Consider the following 26,862-nt stretch of genomic DNA (forward strand, 5'->3'; position numbering starts at 1 on the left):
AACATTTGAATAGTTTTATTATTTGCTCATTCTTACACAAAGTCAATTCACTCTTAAGTCTTGACTGCGTGTAATGTGGACATGGTACCACAATGCATGACAAATGAAACAATGATTTTTGTAATAATAGCTAGACCTATATAATCATTTACTATAGAAAAGGGATTAACAGTTAATATAGTTTATTTACAGTATATTCCATGCTAAGAAATAAAATGCATAAAACACTGGGTACAGAGAGGCATCAATATGGGACAAATAAAATGTAATACAATGATACAAGTTAAGGCTTAAATGCGTATAAAATTATGAATGATTAACATTTTGTTATTTAGACATGAGAGCAAAATGATTACAAGACACAAGGAGGTCTTTTTGTACATAAAGATATCTATACATATTTAATGGGACACCCAAAACAGGAATTTACTCATTTTCAATTTAAACATTAAAGGGCATAAAATAACCTGCAGGACATAGATGCAGAATATATGTACAAATAATCACTCAATAGAAAAGGAGACAGTGAGGAGGCAGCACATGTTGTTCTTCGCAAAGAGCTTCACCGGTGTTAACCAATGAAAGGCCAGGAGGTATCACATTTTGTAATGTGCTCTGCCATTTTCTACCAGACAGCACACCATATCCATCACTGGCAGACACGGGGAAAATATACAAATTAAGAAGGATTACATTCATTTGGTTTCAAACCTGTGGATTCTCGTATTTGTACTTTCCATTCCTATTTCATAGGTAAGATAAAAGGAAATATGAGGAGACCCCTTCCTCATCAACGTAGGCAAACAATTCTTTGTAGCACACAGGCAGAGCTCATGCATGCAATTGACCACAGCATGACACATGGTGGAGGGTTCAATCGAGTCACATTGAAATGTTACATAATAATGGAATGTGTGTTAAGATATTTCATACATTTAGATTTCAAATGAGTTGTCTGCCTCCATTGAAATCTTGTTGAAAATCTGTCAGGTACTGGAATGGCTTGAACCAACAAATATGTAAGTTCCATTATGGACAATTCTTTGTGCTTCAATACGTCACAAATATTTGTACTCTTACATGCTGAGTTTCTACAAATACCAACATCAGATTCAAAATATATTTTGGTGCTTTTCAGGATTGCCATAAGCAGTGTCCTTTTTAATACCATGGACAATCATATTAACACGATGAAAACTACAACAATAAAACATAGGTATTGGCCCTCCATTTTGAAAGCCTTTTGTGTGCATTGTTGTCTAAAAGACATACTTAAGCGTTATAAAGCTTACATGAGAACAATTCCTTTTTAAGTAACAAAAGTGATGCAAACATTGACATTAGGCGTGGGAACTAAAAAATGCTTGGATACATGATTTAGTTGACCTAACCAAAAGGAAGGTAAAGTTCCCAATGTAAATATACTTTAGCAAAGCGGACAAAAGGACAATATAGAAAAACATAGGAGTGGTCCTTTAATGCATTATAACACCTATGGTTAACTTTTTAGCTGCCTGGAGCAATGCCTTTTATTGTCTTAGTAGACTAAAAAACTTTTTGGCCAATACTATGAGGCCTGAAAGTGCTGTAAAATCATCTTTGGATGTCCCAAACATTACCCAATCACACCATATAGATGACAGAAAAAAAAGTCTACCTCTTGATAAGGTACAAATACAGTTTGACCCATTTTTGAAACCCACATGGGGTATACAAACAAACAAATAAAAGCCAAAATATCTGGGATTGATTACGCTTAAGTGGAGGGGTGTGACCTTACAGGGGTGTCAGGGGTAGGGTGTTAGGGGTAGGGTGTCAGGTCAGGGTGTCAGGGGTAGGGTGTCAAGGTAGGGTGTCAGGGGTAGGGTGTCAGGGGTAGGGTGTCAGGGTAGGGTGTCAGGGCGAAGTGCTCAGATGAGGGAGATCCGTATGGGGATACTGGGAGAATCCGTCCTCTGTGGAGAGTGATGGCTCACCAGGTGTTCCACCACCGTGTGTTTGGACATGTGCTTCATAAGGTAGGTCTCCTGAGGACAAACATCAAATAAAGGTTCAGTTAACACCAAGCTTCAGTAGACAACGAGGTATGAATGCTTCCCCAAAAGTGTAATTTTTAAAAGAGCGATGAGCTACAGTACCAATACTATTTATATATTGACTGAGAATTAAGAAACAACACTAGGACTCCGTCGCTAACGACATTGAGCATGTTTGCCCACATCCTGTGAAAACATCAGCTCATGCTGCCGCATAGCCTACTCACTGAGGTGTAGGCTCTGCCACACATGCTGCAGCAGTAGGCCTTGGCGTTTTTGATGGCATGCGCAGACAAGTGGATCTGCAGTGAGGCAGAGTCCGAGTAGGCACGGTAGCAGTTCGGACACTTGTAGGGCTTGTCTTTGTTGTGCTGTCTCTGATGAGACTGAGGCAGGGAAACAGAAGGACACAGTGATCACATTACACGATTCAAAGATCTATATAGACTTTCAGGGTAGGGAAACTTTATCTTGCTACAAATGCACTTCCTGTCAAACTTTCGGCCATCATCTGACCAGAATTCTGAGAGGTGGGAATAGAGGAAAATCATGCTGAAAAGCCAATAACTCAAAACATAAAATAACAATTATTTCCAAAGGTTGTCAATATTTTCAGGTATAATAGCATGCGTGTGAAATATAAGAAGAATGAATATCATTGTTGTCTGTGAGTATGTGGATTTGATATGTTTTTATTGCCTTCTCTGGGACAAAATCCTTCGGTTGAAGGATCTACAATCCCGCCTGACAAGGCCAATGCAATCCGTTCCTCACTGGAAGCCCCGCCTTCCACAGGAGATAAGTGTGAGGCTCGGATTCATTCCTTCAATTTAATACCACTCTTTACTCTTTACGAGGAACAGGCAGCGCGGGGCCAAACAGTCAGGAGTGTGCAAAGCTGTCATCAAGACAAAGGGTGGCTTCTTTGAAGAATCTCAAATATAAAACACTTTTTGGTGACTACATTATTCCATGTGTTATTTCATAGTTTTGATGTCTTCACTATTATTCTACAATGTAGAAAATAGTTCAAATAAAGAAAAACCCTTGAATGAGTAGGTGTGTCCAAACCTTTTTTATTTTTTTTATTTCACCTTTATTTAACCAGGTAGGCAAGTTGAGAACAAGTTCTCATTTACAATTGGGACCTGGCCAAGATAAAGCAAAGCAGTTTGACAGATACAACGACACAGAGTTACACATGGAGTAAAACAAACATACAGTCAATAATACAGTATAAACAAGTCTATATACAATGTGAGCAAATGAGGTGAAAAGGGAGGTAAAGGCAAAAAAGGCCATGGTGGCAAAGTAAATACAATATAGCAAGTAAAACACTGGAATGGTAGTTTTGCAATGGAAGAATGTGCAAAGTAGAAATAAAAATAATGGGGTGCAAAGGAGCAAAATAAATAAAATACAGTTGGGAAAGAGGTTGTTTGGGCTAAATTATAGGTGGGCTTTGTACAGGTGCAGTAATCTGTGAGCTGCTCTGACAGTTGGTGCTTAAAGCTAGTGAGGGAGATAAGTGTTTCCAGTTTCAGAGATTTTTGTAGTTCGTTCCAGTCATTGGCAGCAGAGAACTGGAAGGAGAGGCGGCCAAAGAAAGAATTGGTTTTGGGGGTGACTAGAGAGATATACCTGCTGGAGCGTGTGCTACAGGTGGGAGATGCTATGGTGACCAGCGAGCTGAGATAAGGGGGGACTTTACCTAGCAGGGTCTTGTAGATGACATGGAGCCAGTGGGTTTGGCGACGAGTATGAAGCGAGGGCCAGCCAACGAGAGCGTACAGGTCGCAATGGTGGGTAGTATATGGGGCTTTGGTGACAAAACGGATTGCACTGTGATAGACTGCATCCAATTTGTTGAGTACGGTATTGGAGGCTATTTTGTAAATGACATCGCCAAAGTCGATTGGTAGGATGGTCAGTTTTACAAGGGTATGTTTGGCAGCATGAGTGAAGGATCCTTTGTTGCGAAATAGGAAGCGTATTCTAGATTTAACTTTGGATTGGAGATGTGTGATATGGGTCTGGAAGGAGAGTTTACAGTCTAACCAGACACCGTGATGTTGGACAGGCGGGTAGGTGCAGGTAGCGATCGGTTGAAGAGCATGCATTTAGTTTTACTTGTATTTAAGAGAAATTGGAGGCCACGGAAGGAGAGTTGTATGGCATTGAAGCTTGCCTGGAGGGTTGTTAACAGTGTCCAAAGAAGGGCCAGAAGTATACAGAATGGTGTCGTCTGCGTAGAGGTGGATCAGAGACTCACCAGCAGCAAGAGTGACCTCATTGATGTATACAGAGAAGAGAGTCGGTCCAAGAATTGAACCCTGTGGCACCCCCATAGAGACTGCCAGAGGTCCGGACAGCAGACCCTCCGATTTGACACACTGAACTCTATCAGAGAACTAGTTGGTGAACCAGGCGAGGCAATCATTTGAGAAACCAAGGCTGTCGAGTCTGCCGATGAGGATGTGGTGATTGACAGAGTCGAAAGCCTTGACCAGATCAATGAATACGGCTGCACAGTAATGTTTCTTATCGATGGCGGTTAAGATATCGTTTAGGACCTTGAGCGTGGCTGAGGTGCACCCATGACCAGCTCTGAAACCAGATTGCATAGCAGAGAAGGTATGGTGAGATTAGAAATGGTCGGTAATCTGTTTGTTGACTTGGCTTTCGAAGACCTTAGAAAGGCATGGTAGGATAGATATAGGTCTGTAGCAGTTTGGGTCAAGAGTGTCCCCCCCTTTGAAGAGGGGGATGACCGCAGCTGCTTTCCAATCTTTGGGAATCTCAGATGACACGAAAGAGAGGTTGAACAGGCTAGTAATAGGGGTGGCAACAATTTCGGCAGATAATTTTAGAAAGAAAGGGTCCAGATTGTCTAGCCCGGCTGATTTGTAGGGGTCCAGATTTTGCAGCTCTTTCAGAACATCAGCTGAACGGATTTGGGAGAAGGAGAAATGGGGAAGGCTTGGGCGAGTTGCTGTTGGGGGTGCAGTGTTGTTGACCGGGGTAGGAGTAGCTAGGTGGAAAGCATGGCCAGCCGTAGAAAAATGCTTATTGAAATTCTCAATTATGGTGGATTTATCAGTGGTGACAGTGTTTCCTATCTTCAGTGCAGTGGGCAGCTGGGAGGAGGTGTTCTTATTCTCCATGGACTTTACAGTGTCCCAGAACTTTTTTGAGTTAGTGTTGCATGAAGCAAATTTCTGCTTGAAAAAGCTAGCCTTGGCTTTTCTAACTGCCTGTGTATAATGGTTTCTAGCTTCCCTGAACAGCTGCATATCACGGGGGCTGTTCGATGCTAATGCAGAACGCCATAGGATGTTTTTGTGTTGGTTAAGGGCAGTCAGGTCTGGGGAGAACCAAGGGCTATATCTGTTCCTGGTTCTAAATTTCTTGAATGGGGCATATTTATTTAAGATGGTTAGGAAGGCATTTAAAAAAAATATCCAGGCATCCTCTACTGACGGGATGAGATCAATATCCTTCCAGGATACCCCGGCCAGGTCGATTAGAAAGGCCTGCTCGCTGAAGTGTTTCAGGGAGCGTTTTACAGTGATGAGTGGAGGTCGTTTGACCGCTGACCCATTACGGATGCAGGCAATGAGGCAGTGATCGCTGAGATCTTGGTTGAAGACAGCAGAGGTGTATTTAGAGGGGAAGTTGGTTAGGATGATATCTATGAGGGTGCCCGTGTTTAAGGCTTTGGGGAGGTACCTGGTAGGTTCATTGATAATTTGTGTGAGATTGATGGCATCAAGTTTAGATTGTAGGATGGCTAGGGTGTTAAGCATGTTCCAGTTTAGGTAGCCTAGCAGCACGAGCTCTGAAGATAGATGGGGGGCAATCAGTTCACATATGGTGTCCAGAGCACACCTGGGGGCAGAGGGTGGTCTATAGCAGGCGGCAACGGTGAGAGACTTGTTTTTAGAGAGGTGGATTTTTAAAAGTAGAAGTTCAAATTGTTTGGGTACAGACCTGGATAGTAGGACAGAACTCTGCAGGCTATATTTGCAGTAGATTGCAACACCGCCCACTTTGGCAGTTCTATCTTGTCTGAAAATGTTGTAGTTTGGAATTAAAATTTCAGAATTTTTGGTGGTCTTCCTAAGCCAGGATTCAGACACAGCTAGAACATCCGGGTTGGCAGAGTGTGCTAAAGCAGTGAAAATAACAAACTTAGGGAGGAGGCTTCTAATGTTAACATGCATGAAACCAAGGCTATTACGGTTACAGAAGTCGTCAAAAGAGAGCGCCTGGGGAATAGGAGTGGAGCTAGGCACTGCAGGGCCTGGATTCACCTCTACATCGCCAGAGGAACATAGGAAGAGTAGAATAAGGGTGCGGCTAAAAGCAATAAGAATTGGTCCTCTAGAACGTCTGGAACAGAGAGTTAAAGGAGGTTTCTGGGGGTGATAAAATAGTATCAAGGTATAATGTACAGACAAAGGTATGGTAGGATGTGAATACAGTGGAGGTAAACCTAGGTATTGAGTGATAAAGAGAGAGATATTGTCTCTAGAAACATCATTGAAACCAGGAGATGTCATTGCATGTGTGGGTGGTGGAACTAATAGGTTGGATAAGGTATAGTGAGCAGGACTAGAGCCTCTACAGTGAAATAAGCCAATAAACACTAACCAGAACAGCAATGGACAAGACATATTGACATTAAGGAGAGGCATGCTTAGTCGAGTGATCAAAAGGGTCCAGTGAGTGGAGAGGTTGGTTGGGGGTCACAGCAATTTAGACAGCTAGCCAGGCCATCGGTAGCAAGCTAGCATAGGATGGAGGTCTGTTATTAGCCACCTCTTGCATTCCGTCAGTAGATTAGTGGCGTTCCGTGTGGTAGAGGGGATTAATCCAAATCACACAACAACAAAAATAAAAACAATAGATATAGTTATAGAGGCCCAAGAAGAAAACATAATAATAATAAAAAATAAATAAATTGTCCGATTGTCTATTTAGATAGCAGCCGGTAAGACAGCTAACGGTTAGCAGGCCGCAGATGGGCGTTCAGGTAACGTCGCGACGGAGGAGCCAGCCGGATAACTCCTTCGGGTAGATAACGTCAGGCAGTCCAGTTGTGAAGGCCCGGTGGGGCTCCGCGTAGGCAGTAAAACGAGGTCCGGATAGGTGACTGCAGCCCAGGAGTGATTGATGGAACTCAGGAGTGATTGACGGAGCTGGCTAGCTCCGGAATAATTTATGTTTGCTCAGGAATCGACGAAAGCCGATAGTCACACGGATAGCAGCTAGCTAGCTGTGAGATCCAGGTATGAATGTCCAGAGAGCAGTTGAAATCCAGGGACATGGAGAGAAAAATTGGTCCGGTATGTTCCGTTCCGAGCCGCGCTGTGCTGCGCTGTACAAAACTGGCGATAGATTTTCGAGCTAAAGGATAGCTGATGACCACAAACCCTGGTTAGCTGGATACTAACGATTTGCCAGTAAAGAAGCTAACTAGCTTCCGATTAGCTTCTGGATTCGTTTCTGGGCTAGCTTCTGGCTAGTTTCTGGCTAGCTTCTTGGAGGATTACAGATTTGAGGTAAAATAATACTTTTTTATAAATATAAATTGGTGAGGCGGGTTGCAGGAGTGTTTTGAAGAGGAGTTGATGGAAAATAAAAATAAAATGTATGTGAAAAAAGTTGTAAATATATATATATATATATATATATATACGAGACAAGACGAGGACAAAAGACGTCTGAACTGCTATGCCATCTTGGTAGACAACTCTTTGACTGGTACTGTACATACTACTTCAATTACCTCAACTACCTCATACCCCTGCACATTGACTCAGTACCGGTACTCCTTGTATATAGTCTCGTTATTGTTATTTTATGTACTTTATTTTATGTACTTATTTTGCTAAATGTTCTTACTTTTTTAACTCTGCATTGTTGGGAAAGGGCTCGTAAGTAAACATTTCACTGTGAAGTCTACACCTGTTGCATTCGGGGTATGTGTCAAATTAAATTTGTTCCAATTGTCTATTTTAGTAGTGTGATTCATGCTAAAATTGTTCCTGTTCCCACCGAGGTGAAGAGCGGTGTAACTGAAGGAATAAAGCCTAGCCTTACGCTTATCAGATTTGTCAGGCGTAATTGTTCTTCAACCGAAGTCGCAAGTGCGTGACTTCCCCATAGTACATTTTACAGAAGTTGACTGACTGAAAACTAAAACAGGTTTGGTGTGTGTGTGTGTGTGTGTGTGTGTGTAGGTTGATGGAAATTTTTTGGCCCGGGGTGCAAGAGGTGTGGTTAAAAGAACAGGATGTGGTTAAAAGACCAAGCATGAGGTTAACTGAAAACCCAGTCCAGTTCATACCTGCAGATTGGAGAGCTGAGTGAAGGCTTTTTCACAACCTGTATGGGCACATTTATAGGGCCGATCTCCAGTGTGAATCCTGTAAAAGATATAGTAAAGAGGAGATTTAATGAAGCTCCGGCACACTTGTCTATGGTGTCGACATAGGAAAAAAATCTGGCCTACTGCCCTTTGACACAACCCCACTCTATCTTTCCCTTTTGTAAGCCTCTCTGTCAGTTCAATAAAGTCAGAAAATATCTTAATATATACAGTTGAAGTTGGAAGTTTACAAACACTTAGGTTGGAGTCATTAAAACTCCTTTTTCAACCACTCCACAAGTGTCTTCTTATCAAACTATAGTTTTGGCAAGTCGGTTAGGACATCTACTTTATGCATGGCACAAGTCATTTTTCCAACAATTGTTTACAGACTTGTAATTCACTGTATCATAATTCCAGTGGGTCAGAAGTTTCCATACACTTCCAGAGTTGTGGCAAAATGGCTCAAGGATAACAAAGTCAAGGTATTGGAGTGGCCATCACAAAGCCCTGACCTCAATCCTATAGAACATTTGTGGGCAGAACTGAAAAACTGGTACTCTATAGGCCTACAAACCTGACTCAGTTACACCAGCTCTGTCAGGAGGAATGAGCCAAAATAAACCCAACTTATTGTGGGAAGCTTGTGGAAGGCTACCCAAAACATTTGGCCCAAGTTAAACAATTTAAAGGCAATGCTACCAAATACTAAATTGATGTAATGTAAACTTCTGACCCACTGGGAATGTGATGAAAGAAATAAAAGCTGAAATAAATCATTCGCTCTACTATTATTCTGACTACTATTATTCTGACATTTCACATTCTTAAAATACAGTGGTGATCCTAACTGACTTAAGACAGGGGATTTTTTACAAGGATTAAATGTCAGGAATTGCGAAATACATCTATTCGACTAAAATGTTTGTAAACTTCTGACTTCAACTTTATACACTGAGTGTACAAAACATTAAGAACACCTGCTCTTTCCATGACAGACTGACCAGGTGAATCCAGGTGAAAGCTATGATCTCTTATTGATGTCACTTGTTAAATCCACTTCAATCAGTTTAGATGAAGGGGAGAAGGCAGGTTAAAGAATGATTTTTATGCCTTGAAACAATTGAGACATGTATTGTGTATGTGTGCCATTAAGAGGGTGAATGGGCAAGAGAAAAGATTTAAGTGCCTTTGAACGGGGTATGTTAGTAGGTGCTAGGTGCACCGTTTTCTTAATCTATAACTGCAAGACTGCTGGGTTTTTCCACGCTCAACTCCAATGCTTCCCATAGTTGTGTCAAGTTGCCTGGGAGTTCTTTGGGTGATGGACATTCTTCATACACAAGGGATTGCTTGACAGGCCTAGACGTTGATTGTAGAAGTATCGGCCGACTTTAAATGGATTATTTTTAGTGTTTATTATGTTTACCTACGGATGATCAAAATGGTACTTTTGAATGCGTAATAGGCCTATCCTCCTGATTGATTGGTGATATGTTTATGCAATTAAAAACATACTAAACCAATGGTGACATATTTGCTAAGATAACTTCATGAGTCAAATTATAAACTATGTGAGGAAATACAAAAAAATATCTTAGCAGATGCGCGGAAAAATACCAATTTGTATTTGTAGGGCTATTTATGGGAATCGTTCCCAATCACAGCCAGTTCGGCTGCTTTTAAGGAGCGGGGCGGCAGGTAGCCTAGTGGTTGAAGCGTTGGGCCAGTAACCGAAAGGTTGCTAGATCGAATCCCCGAGCTGACAAGGTAAAAAACCTGTCGTTCTGCCCCTGAACAAGGCAGTTAACCCACTGTTCCTAGGCCTTCATTGTGAATAAAAAAATGTCTTCTGACTTGCCTAGCTAAATAAAGGTAAAAGTATATATAAAAAGTAAAATATATATATATATATTTTTTTTTTCAAATGTATAATCTATGAAGGCAAATAATTAACAGTACTGTAAATAAACTTTAAAAGCGTAGTACACACATGACTTTGGGGTTCTGGGAAAGATACATCATCATCACTACACCGGTGAGTACATGAAAACAGTATTAAACTGATGATCAAATTAGTCCATGATTTGACCTGGTGTGCTGCTGCAGGTGGGAAAGCTGGCGGAAGCATTTCTCGCAGTAGGAGCAGTGATAAGGTTTGACGCCCAGGTGTATGCGGAGGTGCTGGGCCAGGTAGGATGCGTTGGCGAAGGATTTGGAGCAGTGAGGACACTTGTGAGGCTTGGCCTCTGTGTGGGACTTGGAGTGGATCTGCATGTCTGACTTGGAGAAGAAGGTCAGCGGGCACGATTTACACCTGCGCAAAACAACACACACATGGAAGACACCGGAAGCAATCAATATGACAGTAAGACATTTGAAGGATAATCAACATGTAGCAAGCAGTCTGTAAAAGGTTCATGTGTGCTCATGCCTGTAGCATTTGCCCTGTTTGGGGGTGATGGTGTGGCAGGATTGGTCGTTGCCTGAGGCTAGGATGGGATAAGGCACCACCAACAGAGAGCCACCACCGTTCTCAGCTTTTATCTTCTTACGGCCTCGCCCCTCCATCTTGGGAGGGGGCCCCAGCAGTCCAGCAAGGCCTCCGTTACTTTTGATTTGCTCCATCCCAGGGCCACTGGCCAAGCCTGAGAGGACATGATGTGGTGAGGGGGCTCCGCCTAGTCGGCTCAGACTATTGGAGTTGGGTGTGGCCAGAGTGACGGCCTCTGAGGTGTTATGGTTGCCCATTCGAGAGGAAAGTGGCAGACCTGGCAAGTCAAGAGGTAAAAATGACTCACAAACTAAATAATCACTATATAATCATGTAATGACTAATCTCCAACAGAAGAATTCAGTCAGTTACATGTATACTTCTTAAAATTGTGCATACTTTTTCAGAGACAATGCTCAAAATTAACTATTGACATGTTCCCTTTTAGTTATTCGCTCAACATAGTAGAACTCTTTGTGCCTAGTTGTTGGCTGAAGTAGTTTGAAATCACATTGATACGCCAAAAGTCTTGTCACATTTTGAGAGGCCTGGATTAGTCTAAACGCCAACAGTACAGGAATCTTGGAATGGGCTATGGAAGTCTGCCTCTCTTTCCGTGTGGGGGGTTGGGTAAGTTGAGCCATTTTTTACATTCAGCATCACTCCGTCAAGGGAAATATAGTATTATTTCTAACAAAGATATCTACATATATTTTAGGGTGTTGTGTATCCCTATAAATAATCTGAATTCATGAAAACATAGCTCGTCTAAAAAAGTGGTATGTTTGCACGAATTACTCCGGATGGGGGACAGGGTAAGTAAAGATGCCTACAATTTCTGTAATGAATTAAATATTACCACTACCTTCTCAAAACCAGGTCTATCTTTATTTCCCAAACACAATCACAATAACTTTTTTTAGCCTTTTAATCATTTTAAGCTATTTTTGTTGCATTTAAATAATTTTAAGCACATTTTAACATTTGCTTAACACCTAACAAACATGTTGTACTTTTTTTTAACACCTAACACAGGCCAGGCCCTGTTGTTACCTCATATGCCTTGCATTACACCTGGGAAGAAAACACTTCAATTTGCTCAACTTGCCATTGGCTCAACCAACTAACCCCATGGCCATTGGCTGAACTTACCCCAAGGCAAACATTTTGACTATATTAGCCCACACAGTTACAAGGATGTACTTTCATGCTAGGTATAGGACCTCATATTGTAGCTTATAGAGACCCCCAACTGATGTATAGAACTCTTTTTTAAATGACCTACTTTGGTTTAGATAGAAGCATCATGAAACCTCTTAACACAAATGAATTTGACATGGTGAAAATCTTTTTTTTTGGACCTAACTTGCTTAACACCTTTTCCATGTGGTTTCTTCCTTCACAGACGCCATGAAAGGATGACCTTGGTCAAATTATACATTTTGTGTATGGTTTCCTAGAAACAAGCATGGCTCAACTTACCCCTTTGGCTGAACTAACCCCAGTCTCTCCTATGTGCCAGACGGGCATTACTGTGTCAAAAAATCATGTGATTACCTGACAGGTGGTTCGTTCTAGAGGGTTGGTCTATGATTTGACGCAAATGCCAGTCTTCCCACAATCCTCTAGCTTTTATAGCTGTTTTATCATCCAGATTAAAGTTTACATCACCAAGAATACGTCCTGTTAGAGATGTGCAGAAAATTCACAGAATTTACAACAAAAAAAACTCTTACCATAGAAAATTAACAGGAAATATAAAGCCTGGCTCATACAAGGCTCAACAAGTATTTTCCCCATCCATCTATCAACGATAGAAAAAGATTATAAGTAGGCCTATTACAGTAATTACAAGTGACACAAAAAGTATTTATAAAAAGTGAGGGGATGTGTGCCAATCACTTGATGAGATTGAGGAGGATGGGAGGGGGTGTGATCACAAGACATACAGTAGAGACGCATTCTGATTTGAACCGCCTCTGAGAATAGAAGTGTGTGAGTGGTGGTGGTGGTCAATGGACAGTGGAGCCTGGCCTGGTGAAGGGAGGTGGGGGCGGTCAGAGTACCTGCAACAGAGCTGGAGGCTGGCCGGGCGTGCAGGGCAATGTCTGGATGGGACGGGCTGTGGGCATGGAGTTCTTGTTGCATCTGCTGCAGTTTCTCAACTGACATCTGGACATGCTGCCCACTTTCTGTCTGTGTAGGATTCCCCAGCAGTTGCTGTTGGGAGGGAACTGTGGAAGACGGCAGGTGGGGCGGTCTGATCTTCTCAGCCATCAGCTGTTCCTTGATCTTGTTGATCAACACAAGGTTATCCAGCTGACAGCAGGGAGACAACAACACACAGAGACAGAAGAACAGTCCTTAGTTAACGTCTGTGTGGGCTTACATAAATTTGTTCTGCTTTGGCTCCCTCCAATGGACTCACAGGAAAATAACTCAACAATGTACCCGAAGCACATTAACAGTAATCTATGTCCTCTCTTCAAGTGAGTCGTAAAAAATAGTGCATACTTTACATGGACATTTGCATGACAATCAAGCGGGCAAAATACCTTTCACTGCTCTTGAGTCTCAATGTTACATCACCTAGAATAATAATTGACAATCTTCACAGTCTACTGTCCGCCATCATCATCTTCTTCCTCGTCCTCTTTTATACTAACTACCCTGTTGTTGAATGTGAGGGTAGAGTCTTAGACAGTCAGTACTCACCTGGCCAGGCATGTTGGGTGGTGGGGGCCAGAAGTAGGGATTATTAAAACGAGGTTCAGCCATCCTGTGACGAACAAACCAGATGTAAATACTACCTTCTGCACACTGTCCATATAAATAGATATGACAACAACAACACAGCTAATTCAGCCTCACAATTCATTCAAATGCATGTAGCACTTTAATGAGTTCATAAATAGTTGCTGAATCTCCAATAGACTTCTTGCAATAGACGTATGTAGTTCATGCTGGCCATTTAGCCACTTGCCAAACACTGGGCGTACGTTTGTAAATGTATTGTATTCTAGCCTCACGATTCAAAGTAAATGGAACTACTTTCTAACTTTCTCTCCTCCTCTTCCTCCGTCATGTCCACCACGGAAGTTGTGTTTCCAGTTCCACACGCACTGTAGCTAAGTATAGAGCTTAATAATCGCACTTTTCTGAGTCACAACTTCCCGACCGTCACCCCACAAGACAGCTGAGAATTTGCAGAGGATTCAAATAAAATCAAATGTGTGACTCAATAGGGATCCCCTCATTAGGCAGGGAAATACCCATGAGGCCTTGTTTATTCTCCCTCTCCATCGCACAGACACTCTAACCATCACACTGCATGATGGGCATCTCCCCAAATAAACACCATAACATCACATGGGAGCTATAGCTTGTTAAGAAACACTTACCATATTGGCAGTTCCCTATACCATTTTGTGATTAAAACTAGAATTGCATTGATGGTTGAGGCGTTTGAAAATAGATGGTATTTCTGTAGCCTCCATTGTCGATATTTTCATAGGGAACAAAAGAACCTATATCCCTGACGTTCCACTGAATCAATTTAGAGTGAATGTCATTGAACAGGCTTTTACTCCAATCTCTCTATGAAAAAGTCATATTTGGAAGAATTTGGGGCAAGTGGCATTGCTGCTCTTTGTCCCATGGTAGAGCCTGCTGCTCTCTCATAGATGTCTGCGATCTGTGGGCTTTCTTTCCATCTCTTCTCTCTTCAAGCCTTATTCATTTCTTTATATGACAAATTGCATTGTGTGTTTTGGCACAGTCCACCATTCTAAAGTCTGTTTGACTTAGCAGCAGCGTAACACAGTCCACTTGCATCAGCCAAAAGAAACTAAAATGATACGTCCAGCCGTATGAACAAAAACACACAAAATATTTCCCTAATCATGCCGACAGGGTGTCCATTTCACTTCCTGGAGGCACTCTGTCTCCTGGGCAAGAGCGGAATATAGGTAGAGAGTTGATAATCTCCCCCATATGACGGCTGTCTCTGTCTTTGATATGCCATGTTTGATGTTGGTGATAATAACAACACCTCTTCATAGGCAACAGAGGAAAGTGTCAAACTATATTAAAGTAGAGTCCTTTGTGTATTCGAGATGGAGTTTAGAGCATCCTGTCAGACGGAGGCTGTAACGCCTACAAATGTATTACTGCCATAATCAACAATCAAACAGGGGGGGAAAAAAATCGGTCTATGCCATGGCAACCCCTAGAACCAAGACTGTATACTGTTTTCAATAAATCAATCACATTTAACTCAACACTAAACTGACAGACTTTTTAAAAGGTTATTTCAGGGATAACATGGACATGGTTGAGAATCAAGCCTTGGATCAGGTCCAGCTGCAAGATCTATAAAAAAAAAGAGTCAGTGCCCGGAATGTTCTGTGTGCAGGTTTCAATCTAAATCAATTACTCCCATTAGCAAGACAATCAAATAGATTAAATCTTAACTCTTCCACATAACTAAGGCTGCAGAGAGAATAGGTGATAATAGGTTGCTAATCTGATATACTAACTATGCTTCTTATTGATACTCAGCTGGAGTAAAATCCAACACAGTTCTACACTTTGGGTTCCCGGGATCAATGTTGGGAAATGAACACACTTCACTCTTGTTATTGACTGAGCCCCTTGAAATCCCCATAATGCCTACTTCCGATTGAAGCCACACTCTGTAAAATGTTCCAACCATCAAAGAGTTGACCAGTGCAAAAATGTTTAACAAAGGAGCAAATGTATCCCATTACCTTCCCACATGCAAACATGGCTTGATGTCCATTATGTATAAGTAGTGCTCAAGTTGCTATTCAAGGAGAGCAACATTACTTTTTAATAACAACAAAAATTTAACCCACATTTGTGTCAGTATACAATATTGAATCAAATTTCAATTGTATTGAGGAATCAAGTCTTCAATTGAAACACTACACTATTTTGCATTAGTTGTTACAGACAGTGAAATAGCCACCTACACTACAGACAGTGAACCACCTAAACTATTTGAGTCACCGCAGAAATAGCTGCATGCTGAAAACATCTGTGGTGAGAACCGCTATCTGAAATGTGTCCGCAGATGTAAAGTACATTTGAACCGATATCAGTGATTTTATCGTTCTGTGTCATGCCCCTACGCAATAAAAACCCAAATACTGCTGTTTCTCAAAATGGTGTCTATTGCTTTCTAGCCAGTCAGATGTACGATTTTTAAAATTACTGTAACCCATAAACCGAAATGTATAGGCTAGTCGTGTTTAAGGAAATTAAAAATATTAGGCTGCAGGTTATCCATCTTCAGACAATTAGCGGCAAATTAGATATAGTCAGCCTCTGTCAATAGTGCAACATTAGCCCAACGTCATATTTGCAATACGAATACTATAGGCTATTATTTGCTCTATAAATCATTATCTTAAAACAGAAAATAAATGAGTACTCAATTATCAGCCTATAACAAGGGTAGACAAATCACTTGAGGCAGGTCTAGACTTGTGAACTAAAAACAAAAGTTAGCCTACTTAACTTTTCCTTATTCTATCTGGACGTCTACGTCTATTTGCAGATCAAAAATAAAATAAAAACCTTTAGAACTTAAAACGCTAACACATAACACATCATATAAAGATCATTTTGACTGCAGAGCAACTCTGATCCCCCCTGGTGCCTCGCTCCACAGCCTCTCCCACATTCTCAGACAGTTTTATTTAAAGAATTCAGACAAAAGGAAAACAAAAATGGCAGCCTGTCTTATTTTTTATAAGGACTGGACGCCATATTCTGCAGATCCCAAATGTACAGTACTAATTCGCCTAAAAAAAGTAAACGTGTCTCGATGCATGCACATTTGTAATCCATTTCTTTGCATTAGCGTAAGTGTTCGGATGATTGTTTACTTAGATTTGCAGGTTTGAATAGCCCGGCTCGAGGAAGAAAAAAAAACGAGACACTTCCTACAACAATCATGCCTTGCAAAATGCAATGCGTTATGGACAACTGGGTTCTCTCGCTATGCAAATCCATCATTTAGTTCCAGAATAGTAGCATAACTGCATCTCATCTGCCGCATTTCCGTGTGCTATGCACAATATAACTAGAACGTTGTCCTTTTCAAATATGCTCTGGTAATGGCTAGTATTTTTTTATTTGAACTTTTTGACGACTCAAATGGTAGCGATAACTGCTTTCAAAATAGCAATGCAGCCGAACGTTTTTAAATTTGCACACAAGAGAGGAGAAAAAATGTATACAAACCTGAGACCTCGATGGTAGATTTAATGATATTTTATAAAATAATAAGATGTTCCTTTTGCTTGCCTTCAGTCGGAGTTCAGACCTTCCGGGTCGCCTACTGTTCACTTCTGGGTGCTGCAGGCGAGGATTTGCTTTCACTGAAGCAGATTTTGGAAATATAAAAACTACAACATAGGCCTAAATATATTCAGAATTGACATAATTGCTGTGATATAAACTTGGGTTTAGGATATGCCTCATTGTAGTGACATAATTGGTGACAGCTTTTCGTTTGACAGGCTGTCAACTGTCTGCACCATAATATCAAGGCATCATCATTTCTGCTTTACGTGAGGGATGACCAGGGATGTTCTCTTGATAAGTGTGTGAATTGGACCATTTTCCTGTCAAAATGTAACGAGTACTTTTGGGTGTTAATGAAAATGTATGAAGTAAAAAGTCTAATTATTTTCTTTAGGAATATGTAGTGAAGTAAAAGTTGTCAAAATTATAAATAGTAAAGTACAGATACCCCCAAAAAACTACTTAAAAGTATGTAAAAGTATTTTTACTTAAGTACTTTACACCACTGGGTATCAAACATCCTCATAGTAATACGCTCTCACGCTCACATAGTGTCTTCAACTAGTGTCTTCACTACTTCTCAACTCTAAAGAATTTGAGGATGAGGCCAGGGTTCAAAAACAAGGGGGGGTCTCTGTTAAATTACTGCCCATGTAGCCCCTATGGCGCAAAGTAGAATATTTGGTTATACCCTGAAACAATAATAAATATACTACAATAAAAAAGACTATACATTTTGAATGGGCATAAATATAATGCATTACCATATAATAACCATTAGTTGTGTGATTTAATCAATTTGTTGGTAAACCATGATACATTTAGCCACTTTTCATTCCATAACATTTGACATTCTAGTCATTTAGCAGATGCTCTTATCCAGACAGCTAGGTGAGACAACAATATATCACAATCGTAGCAAGTACATTTGAATAAACTCCATAAAGCGAGCCTAACTCATAAAACCACATTTTATAAAACCACACAGGAAGTGATTTTAATTTCAAATCCAAAAATTGAAAAACTTTTCAAATAAATAGCTCAGTTGATCGAGAAGTCACTGTAAATAGATTGTTAAAAAATGGTTTTATTGTTATTTAAGTTTACTTCCTGAAGTGATGACCTTAAATTAGAATTGACCTGCAGCACTGCTATCAGAGATGTGTTTTTGCAACCTGAACGCTATGTGCACGTTTCAGCATGAGATGGCAGTACCAAATTATTAGATAAGAATATCTGAGTGATCACATTATGGACATGTAAAACAGCAGTCTACTATCAATGGCAATGTTGCCCAACAACAAGATGTCATTTCTCAACAGAACACATCAATCTACAAAGGACACCACAGAGGTGCCAGTTTCACTAGACAGACAGACAGAGAGACAGGTGGAGACAGACAGACAGATACGAACACAACAAATCAAATTGTATTGATCTAGTACCCATATTTTGTAGATGTTATCACAGGTGCAGCGAAATGCTTGTTTCTAGCTCCAACAGTGCAGTAATACCTAACAATACAAAAAAATTAAAACAAAAAACAAAGGAATTAGGAGATATCAAAACCAGCAATGGCATAGTCCGGGAATATAAATATATATGTATATAATGGTGTGTATAGGCAGTATATGAATAGAACAGTTGTGTACAGCAGTAGTTTTACAAGATTAACCTTGAATAGAATATTGTATTTACATATGAAGTGGGTAAAAATGTATGCACACATTATTCAAGTAACCAGTGTTCAATGATTATGTACATAGAGACTGCTGCCCTAACAGTACTGGGCAGAGGCCGATTAGTGGTTAGTGGTGACTATTTGAAAGTCTGATGGCCTGTATATAGAAGCTGTTTATCTGTTTCTCAGTCCCACCAGCTGCACTGTCTCTGCCTTCTAGATTCTAGATGGTAGCGGGGTGAACAGGCCGCGGCTCAGGTGGCTGATGTCCTGGATGATCTTCTGTAACATCTGGCGACATAGACGTCCTGGAGGGCACGTCTACATCCAAAAGGATGGCAGACATTGGGTGGATATTAAATGTTAATATCTTCGGCCGTGAGTGATGGAGAAAAAAAATCGGCCACAATGAAAATAACTGGGAAAATTCAATGGATATTTTTGGTACAAAGGCGATAATGAAAGTGTCTTTTTAGGAATTTTAAAATTGGACTTCTCTATGGGGCAGTCTATGGGAATTGTCCTTTTGGGCTTGGCTTCAGCTAAAATGCAGTACCGAAAGTGCCCTCTGAGCACAGACCGGAACCCTGCCCCCCTGGACTGAACATGTCCCACAGGGGGAGGGGCGTGGGGAGGTGGATAGAAAGGAAGAGAGCTGTTTGGCTCACACTGACGTGCTGCTGGAGGCGCCTGTGTTCACAGGTAAGGTACTAATTCAAATTTACCAACGATTTTCATGCAAACTCACTCCTTGACTGAATTGGGATCATTGAACGACCACCACAATGCATTGCCGTGGGCTGTAGTTTAGACTCATCTGTTCGATTGTTGCTAGGATGGTGGAGATGGGCTTGAGAGTGTTAGTTTGCTTAAAGACAGAAACTGGCAGTGAGGCATAACTCAAAACAAATCAGACATGGGGGAGGAGTGTCTGTTCGTGTGCTAGAGTTCTCATGACATTTGCGTCATTTCAGCTAAACCTACAGTATGGCACATTTACAACCACCCACTCCCCAATGATTACAAATAAATAAAGTTAAAGTTTATTTACTGAATTTCTAAACATTTAAAACTCAACTGATATTCGGAGAACAGCAAACACAAACATTTACTCTAGCGATTATCAATTTGGTTGCAGTAGGGACATGCATAACAGTCTACAACAACATGTTATACATTAATTAGCTGCTACGCACTAGCTCAGCACCGGGATTAAACACTAGTTTCGTTTCATGTCAAGTCAAACTGAAGTTACCAAGCCATCTACAGACGTCTTCCACCTCTGCACTGTTTAGAGAGGAAAGTCGTGCTGTTCACTGCAGCCAGAGTTGCTGGATATAATGACGAGATGCTTGTGTCTCCGCCCTAAGAATGGAATTTGTTGTCCACAGAGCGGAATGGCAGGCTGTAAAGTTTCAGCCAATTCCTCTCTTTAGATTGGTGGATACATCTCATAATTTGAAAACATTTAGGAATATTAGATGAAGGGTGTTTCCCCTGTGCACCCCTTGCCGAACCACTGCGCCCCTCAGTTTGTGAACCACAGTGTTGTTGTACCTTCAACAGTCAACAACAGTGAGATTGATAGAACCATCGCAGAAGAGTACGAAGTCATTATAGCTGTCCAGTGATGATGTCATACTGACAACACACACGTCTCGGAAGGGTAAAAAGTCATTACATCGCTCCAGTGATGTTGTCATTTGTGTGATGACAGTTGAATCCCTTCAGGGGATAGAACATAGTTATATAATCCAGTGTTCTAATCACTGCTTTTCCGCAGTTATGTTAACATTACGGCGAGGGAAGTAGCTAGCTAGAATGCTGTGCACCAAGATGTTGCGTGTTCAAATCCCAGGTGGGGACATGTAAATAATAATTACTGTATGAATAAATGTAATTATGTATGTCAAATATGTCGGTTGAAAAGACTGACAACAGACTAAGAGCTGTGAAGAGCCTTTGTACCTTTTTAGTTATAGGTACATAGTTGTACAATTTCAGTTCGTACCTTTTAAAAGAGCCAATAGTGTACCTTAGCGACAAGATGGTACAGGTACAAGAACGTACCTTAGGAAAAGTTACAAATGTGCCTTTTTAGGTTACCACCACAGTGACAAAGTTCCTTTTTAAGTGGCAAAAATGTTCATTTAAAAGGGTTTTTGGGTGTTGTTTTAACACTATAGGGTATAAAACCTTATTTGCATATATCCCAGTGTGCCTTTTAAGTTAATTTTATAGTTACCAGTACCACCCATGACTGTGTTTGCAAGTGACAAAGACATGGTTGTTGCATTCAATGGCTTTCAGTCCTGTAGCCTTCATCAAGTGAGTGCCTATGTGAATATTTTATCATTGAAGTTAAACTCATGAGTCACAATACATAACATACCGTATATAATACTTCAACAGTTTTACCCCAACACAGTGGTCTGAAACTCCTGGTTTGCTGGCGACATAGTCACATTATGTTGGCTCACCCGCAACCTGCATTTAGAATGATTGCCAAGTTGGGGAAAATGTCTAAATTGGACTACCTAAACAGGAACAACCATCTCAGTAAATGCATATTATTGATCTTCTGCTAGACAAAATGAAATCAATCAATGTTCATGCAAATATTTGTACAAATCTATCTGCAAAAGAGCATGCTGGGAAATATGATAATGATGGGCATGTTTTTTTGAGTGTGTGATGATTGTACCTTTATTTATATTCAGAATATTGGGTACACAAATTTACCATCATACAAAATTATCCGCACATGTACCCTAAAAGGTACCGAAGAATACCATGTGAGATTTATGTGTACCTCTGAAGGTACATTTAAGTGTATTTGTATATTCTTGTACTCCCGATAATACTGTACCCTAACCGTACCCTTATTACAGATGATCGAAATAAAAAGATAATACATATGATAATAAGTTTGTTATGGATCTCAAAAGTTGAAAGGCCAAAAAACGACCTAAAAAAAATATCATACACTGCTGTCTATTGACATTTCAGTGACCAAAAACATTCATGGGTGGCTGAGAAGGCCATGGATTAATGCTAATTTATACAAAGAGATATTGATCTGTTGCAGCAGATCGACATCATTTGGATGACAACAGCATAAAATTATTTTTTTAAGTATTGCTTGCATATATTTGCGACAGTATTTCACATGATGGGTCTTGAGTTAAACGCCCACTGCAATCAACATAATTTTTGCTGCAGATGACGGCCCAATAGCGCGCTAGACATTTAAGGTAATTTCCTGTCTGTAACACTTCAGCAATACAGATTGAATAGAGCCCTAACACTGTAAAAGTGAACGTTTGATCAGTGTTATTTCCTGAAAGTTGCTGGTTGAAAATACATTCTTATCAGCACGTTGTGCATCTGTGGAGTTTTGGCTTGCCCAGATGTCACCAGGTGGTATACGTTTTAGTTCCAAACCTCTCTGCACTTAGACACGCCAAGCAAAATTCTTGTTTGAGAAAAAGCTATTTCTGTATTATCTGCTACAATTTTAATGGAAAACTATTACAATAACGTACTAAATTGTTATCCATAAAATACATGATATTGAGATAAAAATGGCTGCATTGGGCCTTTAAGTCATTCTAGGGGTCTAATGCATTGAGTTTAGATGCTATGTTTTGTACGTACAGTAAGCTGTCTCAAGCAGTGAATATGGCCCTTGACTCCCAGGGTGCTTAACAAAAGAGTTTCAACACCCAGGTCCTACATAGTGAAAAGACCTGGGTGGTGATCAGTGTATGCGCCAACTGGAGTCAAAAAGAAATCCAGTGATAATCCAACAATGGTTTATAATATATACCTCTTGTCTGTTTTGTTTTGTTTTAGCCATGGATGGTGTGTTGGAGGGAGCGGCTGTGGTGTGTGTGTGTAAACTGGCCTGCAGTCTTCTCTTCCTGCCCATGGTCACTGCTTCTCTCAGTGCAGTCAGCTTCTGCTGCAACTGCCTGCTGCTCTTCACAGACCTCGTAGTCACAAGTACGTGTCCACCTCTAACCCCATCTCTGCCGTGTACAGCTACAACCACCTGTTTTTCCTTGTAATAAGAAAACAGAAAGGGGAGCAGTTGCTAAAGTCCATGAATAGAGTACATTTTGCGCACCTCTTGAATTTTAAAAGCCTGGTATACAATCCATCAAATTCTTCTCATGAAAAGACCAAAAATCTGCATTTGGAAATGTCCCTCGTCGTGTTTCCCCAACTTCTAGGAAGATTTTAAACCACTTCAGCCTACTATTTCTCCATGTTTTCACCATCATTGTTAAGCCCTAGTCATGTTCTTGCTTTGACACTCACTTCTGAATATTATTATTTATTTCATGTGATGAGTGACTCATTTACTGTCTGTCCCTCATTTTAAGGTCAACCCTGAACTCTCGTTTTAATATGGTGAAAATATTCCTTTTTTAGCCTGACATCTAATAGTCAGGCTATAAATGTTTTAACAGCTTACATTGTTTTGTGAAGCATTCAATAGCTCTCCCTGTTGCACACGACAAGCTTCCATTCCCCCAGTCAAGGGGATTTATGGCTGATCTTTAAGATGAAGTCGTCAACCCTGCTACCGTTACTTTAATGCACTTTATTGGCACTTGCTATAGTCATTTTTTTATTTGAACTATTTGAGAAGGGGAAAACAATGCTTTTTTTTTTTAAATGAAATTGAAAATGTGTTACAATTAGGTGAAATTAACACGACCCATAATGTACTCTATTCGTGGAATGACCCCAATTTGGTTTATTACAAGTTCCAACAGGGCACAGAATCACTGTGTAAACCCAGCACAGAAGAAGAGAACACGCCCCTGGAGACAGCCTGTCAAAACAAAAGGCAGTGACTTTGTCAGCTCCTATAGAATCATACAGTGTTCACAGGATGTCAGCGATCACAGTACAACAGTGAATAATCAGTGTGTCCTTGGTCATCCAGTCTGGCCTCAACCGCTATCAACAGATGTGAGAATAAGCCATATGATTCAGTGTCAAGTCTAGTGACCGTCAACCTGCACCTTCAGTGTCGTAAACACTGGAAACGATGTGTATTACAGAAAGGCAAAATATATCAATGTGCTAATCACTGAATTTGACCTTTAGTGATCTTACAATTTAAATGGGAGTTCTTTATACTCCTATGGCCTACTTCAGTGTCCCAATCCTCATGCTTCTAGTCCCATCCTCCACATTTCTCTATTTGATTGATTGGTCTTTGTTGTCCCTCAGCTATCCTGGTTGTCCTCTGGTTTGCAGACCCCTGGCTACCTCAGTTTTCCACGTCCTCTGATGTCATTGCCCTGCGCTTCCTGCTCTTCCTCAGCCACACTTACTGGGCGGTGCTGCTGATGACCACTCCTCTTGTTGCCGTGGAGACTGCCATGAAGTTGCAGTGGCCCCAGGTCCATGGTGGCAGAGGTAGAGCAGTGGACGGGGACACAGGCGGACGTAGTAAAACTCCGGGCTCTAAAGCTCCTGCACATCACCATGGGGTGACAGTGGAGGTAGAGGACGGGCAGAGCAGGGACACAGACAGCCAGAGAGGAGGGAGAGAGGACCAGGAAAAGTGCCTGCCCCACATCATTTACTTCCTCTGCTGTCTGCTGGTGTGGGTTCTCTGTGGTGTCTGTGGGGGTCAGAGCTGGAGACTTTGGGTGAAGGTCTGCATGGAGAGAACCAGCTCTCTCACTATGTGCCTTCCCAGCCTCCCCAACAATGTCCTGTCTGCTCTGGGTGAGCCCTGCTGGGCCCTGGCCACCGTGACCTTGGCCCTCCTGCTGGTGCTGACGGTGGGCTGGGGCCTGCTCAGACGACACCTGGCCCACACAGAGACGGACACACACTCAAAGACACACAAGGTGGAACATGGCACTGACATTGAACTGCCCGCACAAAAATTCGCTGCACCATGCATGGCTGTAAACCCTGCCACGTCAGCGGTGCCAGACACACAGTCTGTTGACCTAGAGACAACACGGTCCAGATGCTCCCTTCACAGCCCATGTTCCGGGAACAACATACAGCTATCACTGGCTCACCATGGATACTCTGTCCTCTTATCGTTGGAGTGTTTGTCAGCAGACATACTAGAGGAACACAGAGCGACAAAAGGATTAGGAGACATGCCTCTCAGCACTACCGTGGAGGAACACACAGGCTCTACCTACAGGAGCCAGTGTGGGATGGGGCAGTGGGGCTTTCCCTGCCTGGGGGTAAATGTAATGACAGGGTTTGTGTGTCTGCTCATTGTGTGTGTGTTACCTCTAAATCTCAGCGTGAACATCCTACTGATCAGGCACATAGAGACAATGCTGGAGTGGAGTTTGAAGCTCTTATTGTTTGTACCCAAAGAAGCCACAGACAACACAGGGCTCTCCCAGTCAATGTAACACAGGCATAAAGTCAGTGTACTGGACAATAAACCCGGATGGGGGTAGTGTTAGATATTAAAGTGTGGCTTGGGAATGGGATTGTGTTGAGAGGGACTTATTAGGTATTGTCCGGGGGTAGGATCAGATGAATATTACATGTACTGTAGACAGCTGGTCTACCTGTCAATGATAAAAAGTAAACAATTCCCTCTTTGACTGTGACTGTCTATTCATGCGTGCCGAGTGATCTCTGGGAAGCTGCAGAGGAGTGCTGAAAAAGTCAGGTTGAGGCTTGCTTTCCAGATCTATAAACATGCAACCCAATAATTAGTTTGCTGAAACAGTAGATGGGGGGGGGGTTTAGTTATCTGAAATGTGATTTTAGATTAGTTTGATGGGAGATTTAAAAAAAAAAAATTTAATTGGACCTTTATTTTACAAGGCAAGTCAGTTAAGAACAAATTCTTATTTTCAATGACGGCCTAGGAACAGTGTTCAGGGGCAGAACGACCTTGTCAGCTCGGGGATTCGAACTTGCAACCTTCCGGTTACTAGTCCAACGCTCTAACCACTAGGCTACCCTGCCGCCCCAGATGATCTGACTTCACCTTACCTCAGCAAAAGGCAGGCAAGTGATTATAATGCATGCTTAACAAGAAGTGGCTCTAAACACTACTGCCATTGGGCTGCAGCTCGGCATGAAACGACAACAAAGCTTTCTCTTCGCTCAGGAATCGAGGAATAAGATTCCGCTTGATCACAGGTGCAACAGGGGGCTGAATAACATTGAGAAATTCAAGCTATTAACACACAAACACACACACGCACAAACAGCCGTGTTCATACAGGTACCACGTTGCAGACACATGCTGCATACCTCCTAACATCAGGTTCAAATGTCTTCGGAGTTCAGAGGAAATGCTGATATTACTCAGGCCAACACCAGAGGGCAGCCTGCAGCCAGCAACAACCCCAGGTAGCTCACAACATAGACCTCTGAAGCTCCCAGGCTAGAATGTCTATTACATACAGTACATTGAAACAAGAGATGGAGAGGGGATTTCTCTAAACAAAGGAGTAACGTTTAGGTTGTGCTGCCCTTGAGAGAGCCAGAGGGCAAACACTGAGTCAACAGCAGGTAGGGCTAGTTAGCTACATATTTCTGGCTGCCAAAGTGTTCAGACCTGTACAGACAGATACACAGCAAAATAGTGATTCAACCCAGAGCCCAGAACAGATCAAAATGAGGCTGAGCTCATTCTCTAAAGTCTCTGACACTGGATATAGATTGAAATATATATATTATTAACGGTGTAGTTGCAGCCAAATTTGTTGTCACCTTTGCACTTTTCATAAATAATTCCCTATTTCTTCTAAAAGAAGTTAAATAAATATTTTTTTAAAGGCGTTATTTGATTTAACATTGCAGAACTTAAGTTAACAATTTTAATTGATAAATTAAATAAAAATGGCATTGACAAAATGAATAGCACCCCAGAGCTAGTACTTGGTTGCATAACCTTTGGCCATGATAGCTGCCACAAATACTTATTGTA

The 26,862-nt window shown here is 41.3% G+C and overlaps 2 protein-coding genes across 4 annotated transcripts; one reads left to right on the plus strand and one right to left on the minus strand.

Moving 5' to 3' along the window:
* Positions 1-17,333, minus strand: znf362a (zinc finger protein 362a). 2 transcript variants are annotated; one of them, XM_035796384.2, is made up of 9 exons: positions 17,174-17,333; positions 13,619-13,682; positions 12,970-13,222; positions 12,461-12,586; positions 10,844-11,180; positions 10,502-10,726; positions 8,389-8,467; positions 2,264-2,422; positions 1-2,027 (listed from the first exon to the last, which is right to left on the minus strand). In XM_035796384.2, exons 2-9 carry the CDS (start codon positions 13,679-13,681, stop codon positions 1,911-1,913), a joined length of 1,359 nt encoding a protein of 452 aa, XP_035652277.1. In that variant the 5' UTR covers position 13,682; positions 17,174-17,333; the 3' UTR covers positions 1-1,910. The 2 variants fall into 2 exon arrangements, with proteins under 2 accessions (XP_035652277.1, XP_035652278.1); XM_035796385.2 differs by lacking the exon at positions 17,174-17,333 and adding an exon at positions 16,446-16,589.
* A 2,130-nt stretch (positions 17,334-19,463) lies between these two features.
* Positions 19,464-25,522, plus strand: LOC118400040 (uncharacterized). 2 transcript variants are annotated; one of them, XM_035796395.2, is made up of 3 exons: positions 19,464-19,619; positions 22,773-22,922; positions 24,165-25,522. In XM_035796395.2, the coding sequence occupies exons 2-3, from the start codon at positions 22,775-22,777 to the stop codon at positions 25,322-25,324; spliced, it is 1,308 nt and encodes a 435-aa protein (XP_035652288.1). In that variant the 5' UTR covers positions 19,464-19,619; positions 22,773-22,774; the 3' UTR covers positions 25,325-25,522. The 2 variants fall into 2 exon arrangements, with proteins under 2 accessions (XP_035652288.1, XP_035652289.1); XM_035796396.2 differs by having other exon boundaries at positions 24,192-25,522.
* Positions 25,523-26,862: the final 1,340 nt, after the last annotated feature.

Source organism: Oncorhynchus keta, chromosome 21 (assembly GCF_023373465.1).
Source record: "Oncorhynchus keta strain PuntledgeMale-10-30-2019 chromosome 21, Oket_V2, whole genome shotgun sequence".
Lineage (NCBI taxonomy): Eukaryota > Metazoa > Chordata > Actinopteri > Salmoniformes > Salmonidae > Oncorhynchus > Oncorhynchus keta.

What these genes read in the sequence shown, in the direction of transcription:
- znf362a (XM_035796384.2), bottom strand. Translation starts at nt 13,681, where the DNA reads ATGGCTGAACCTCGTTTTAATAATCCCTACTTCTGGCCCCCACCACCC. An exon ending in AGCCTCCAGCTCTGTTGCAG is followed by an intron (nt 12,587 to 12,969) that starts GTACTCTGACCG and finishes CATCTCTAACAG; the next exon opens with GACGTATTCTTGGTGATGTA. An exon ending in GTGGCAGAGCCTACACCTCA is followed by an intron (nt 2,028 to 2,263) that starts GTGAGTAGGCTA and finishes GTTTGTCCTCAG; the next exon opens with GAGACCTACCTTATGAAGCA.
- LOC118400040 (XM_035796395.2), top strand. Translation starts at nt 22,775, where the DNA reads ATGGATGGTGTGTTGGAGGGAGCGGCTGTGGTGTGTGTGTGTAAACTG. An exon ending in CACAGACCTCGTAGTCACAA is followed by an intron (nt 22,923 to 24,164) that starts GTACGTGTCCAC and finishes GTTGTCCCTCAG; the next exon opens with CTATCCTGGTTGTCCTCTGG.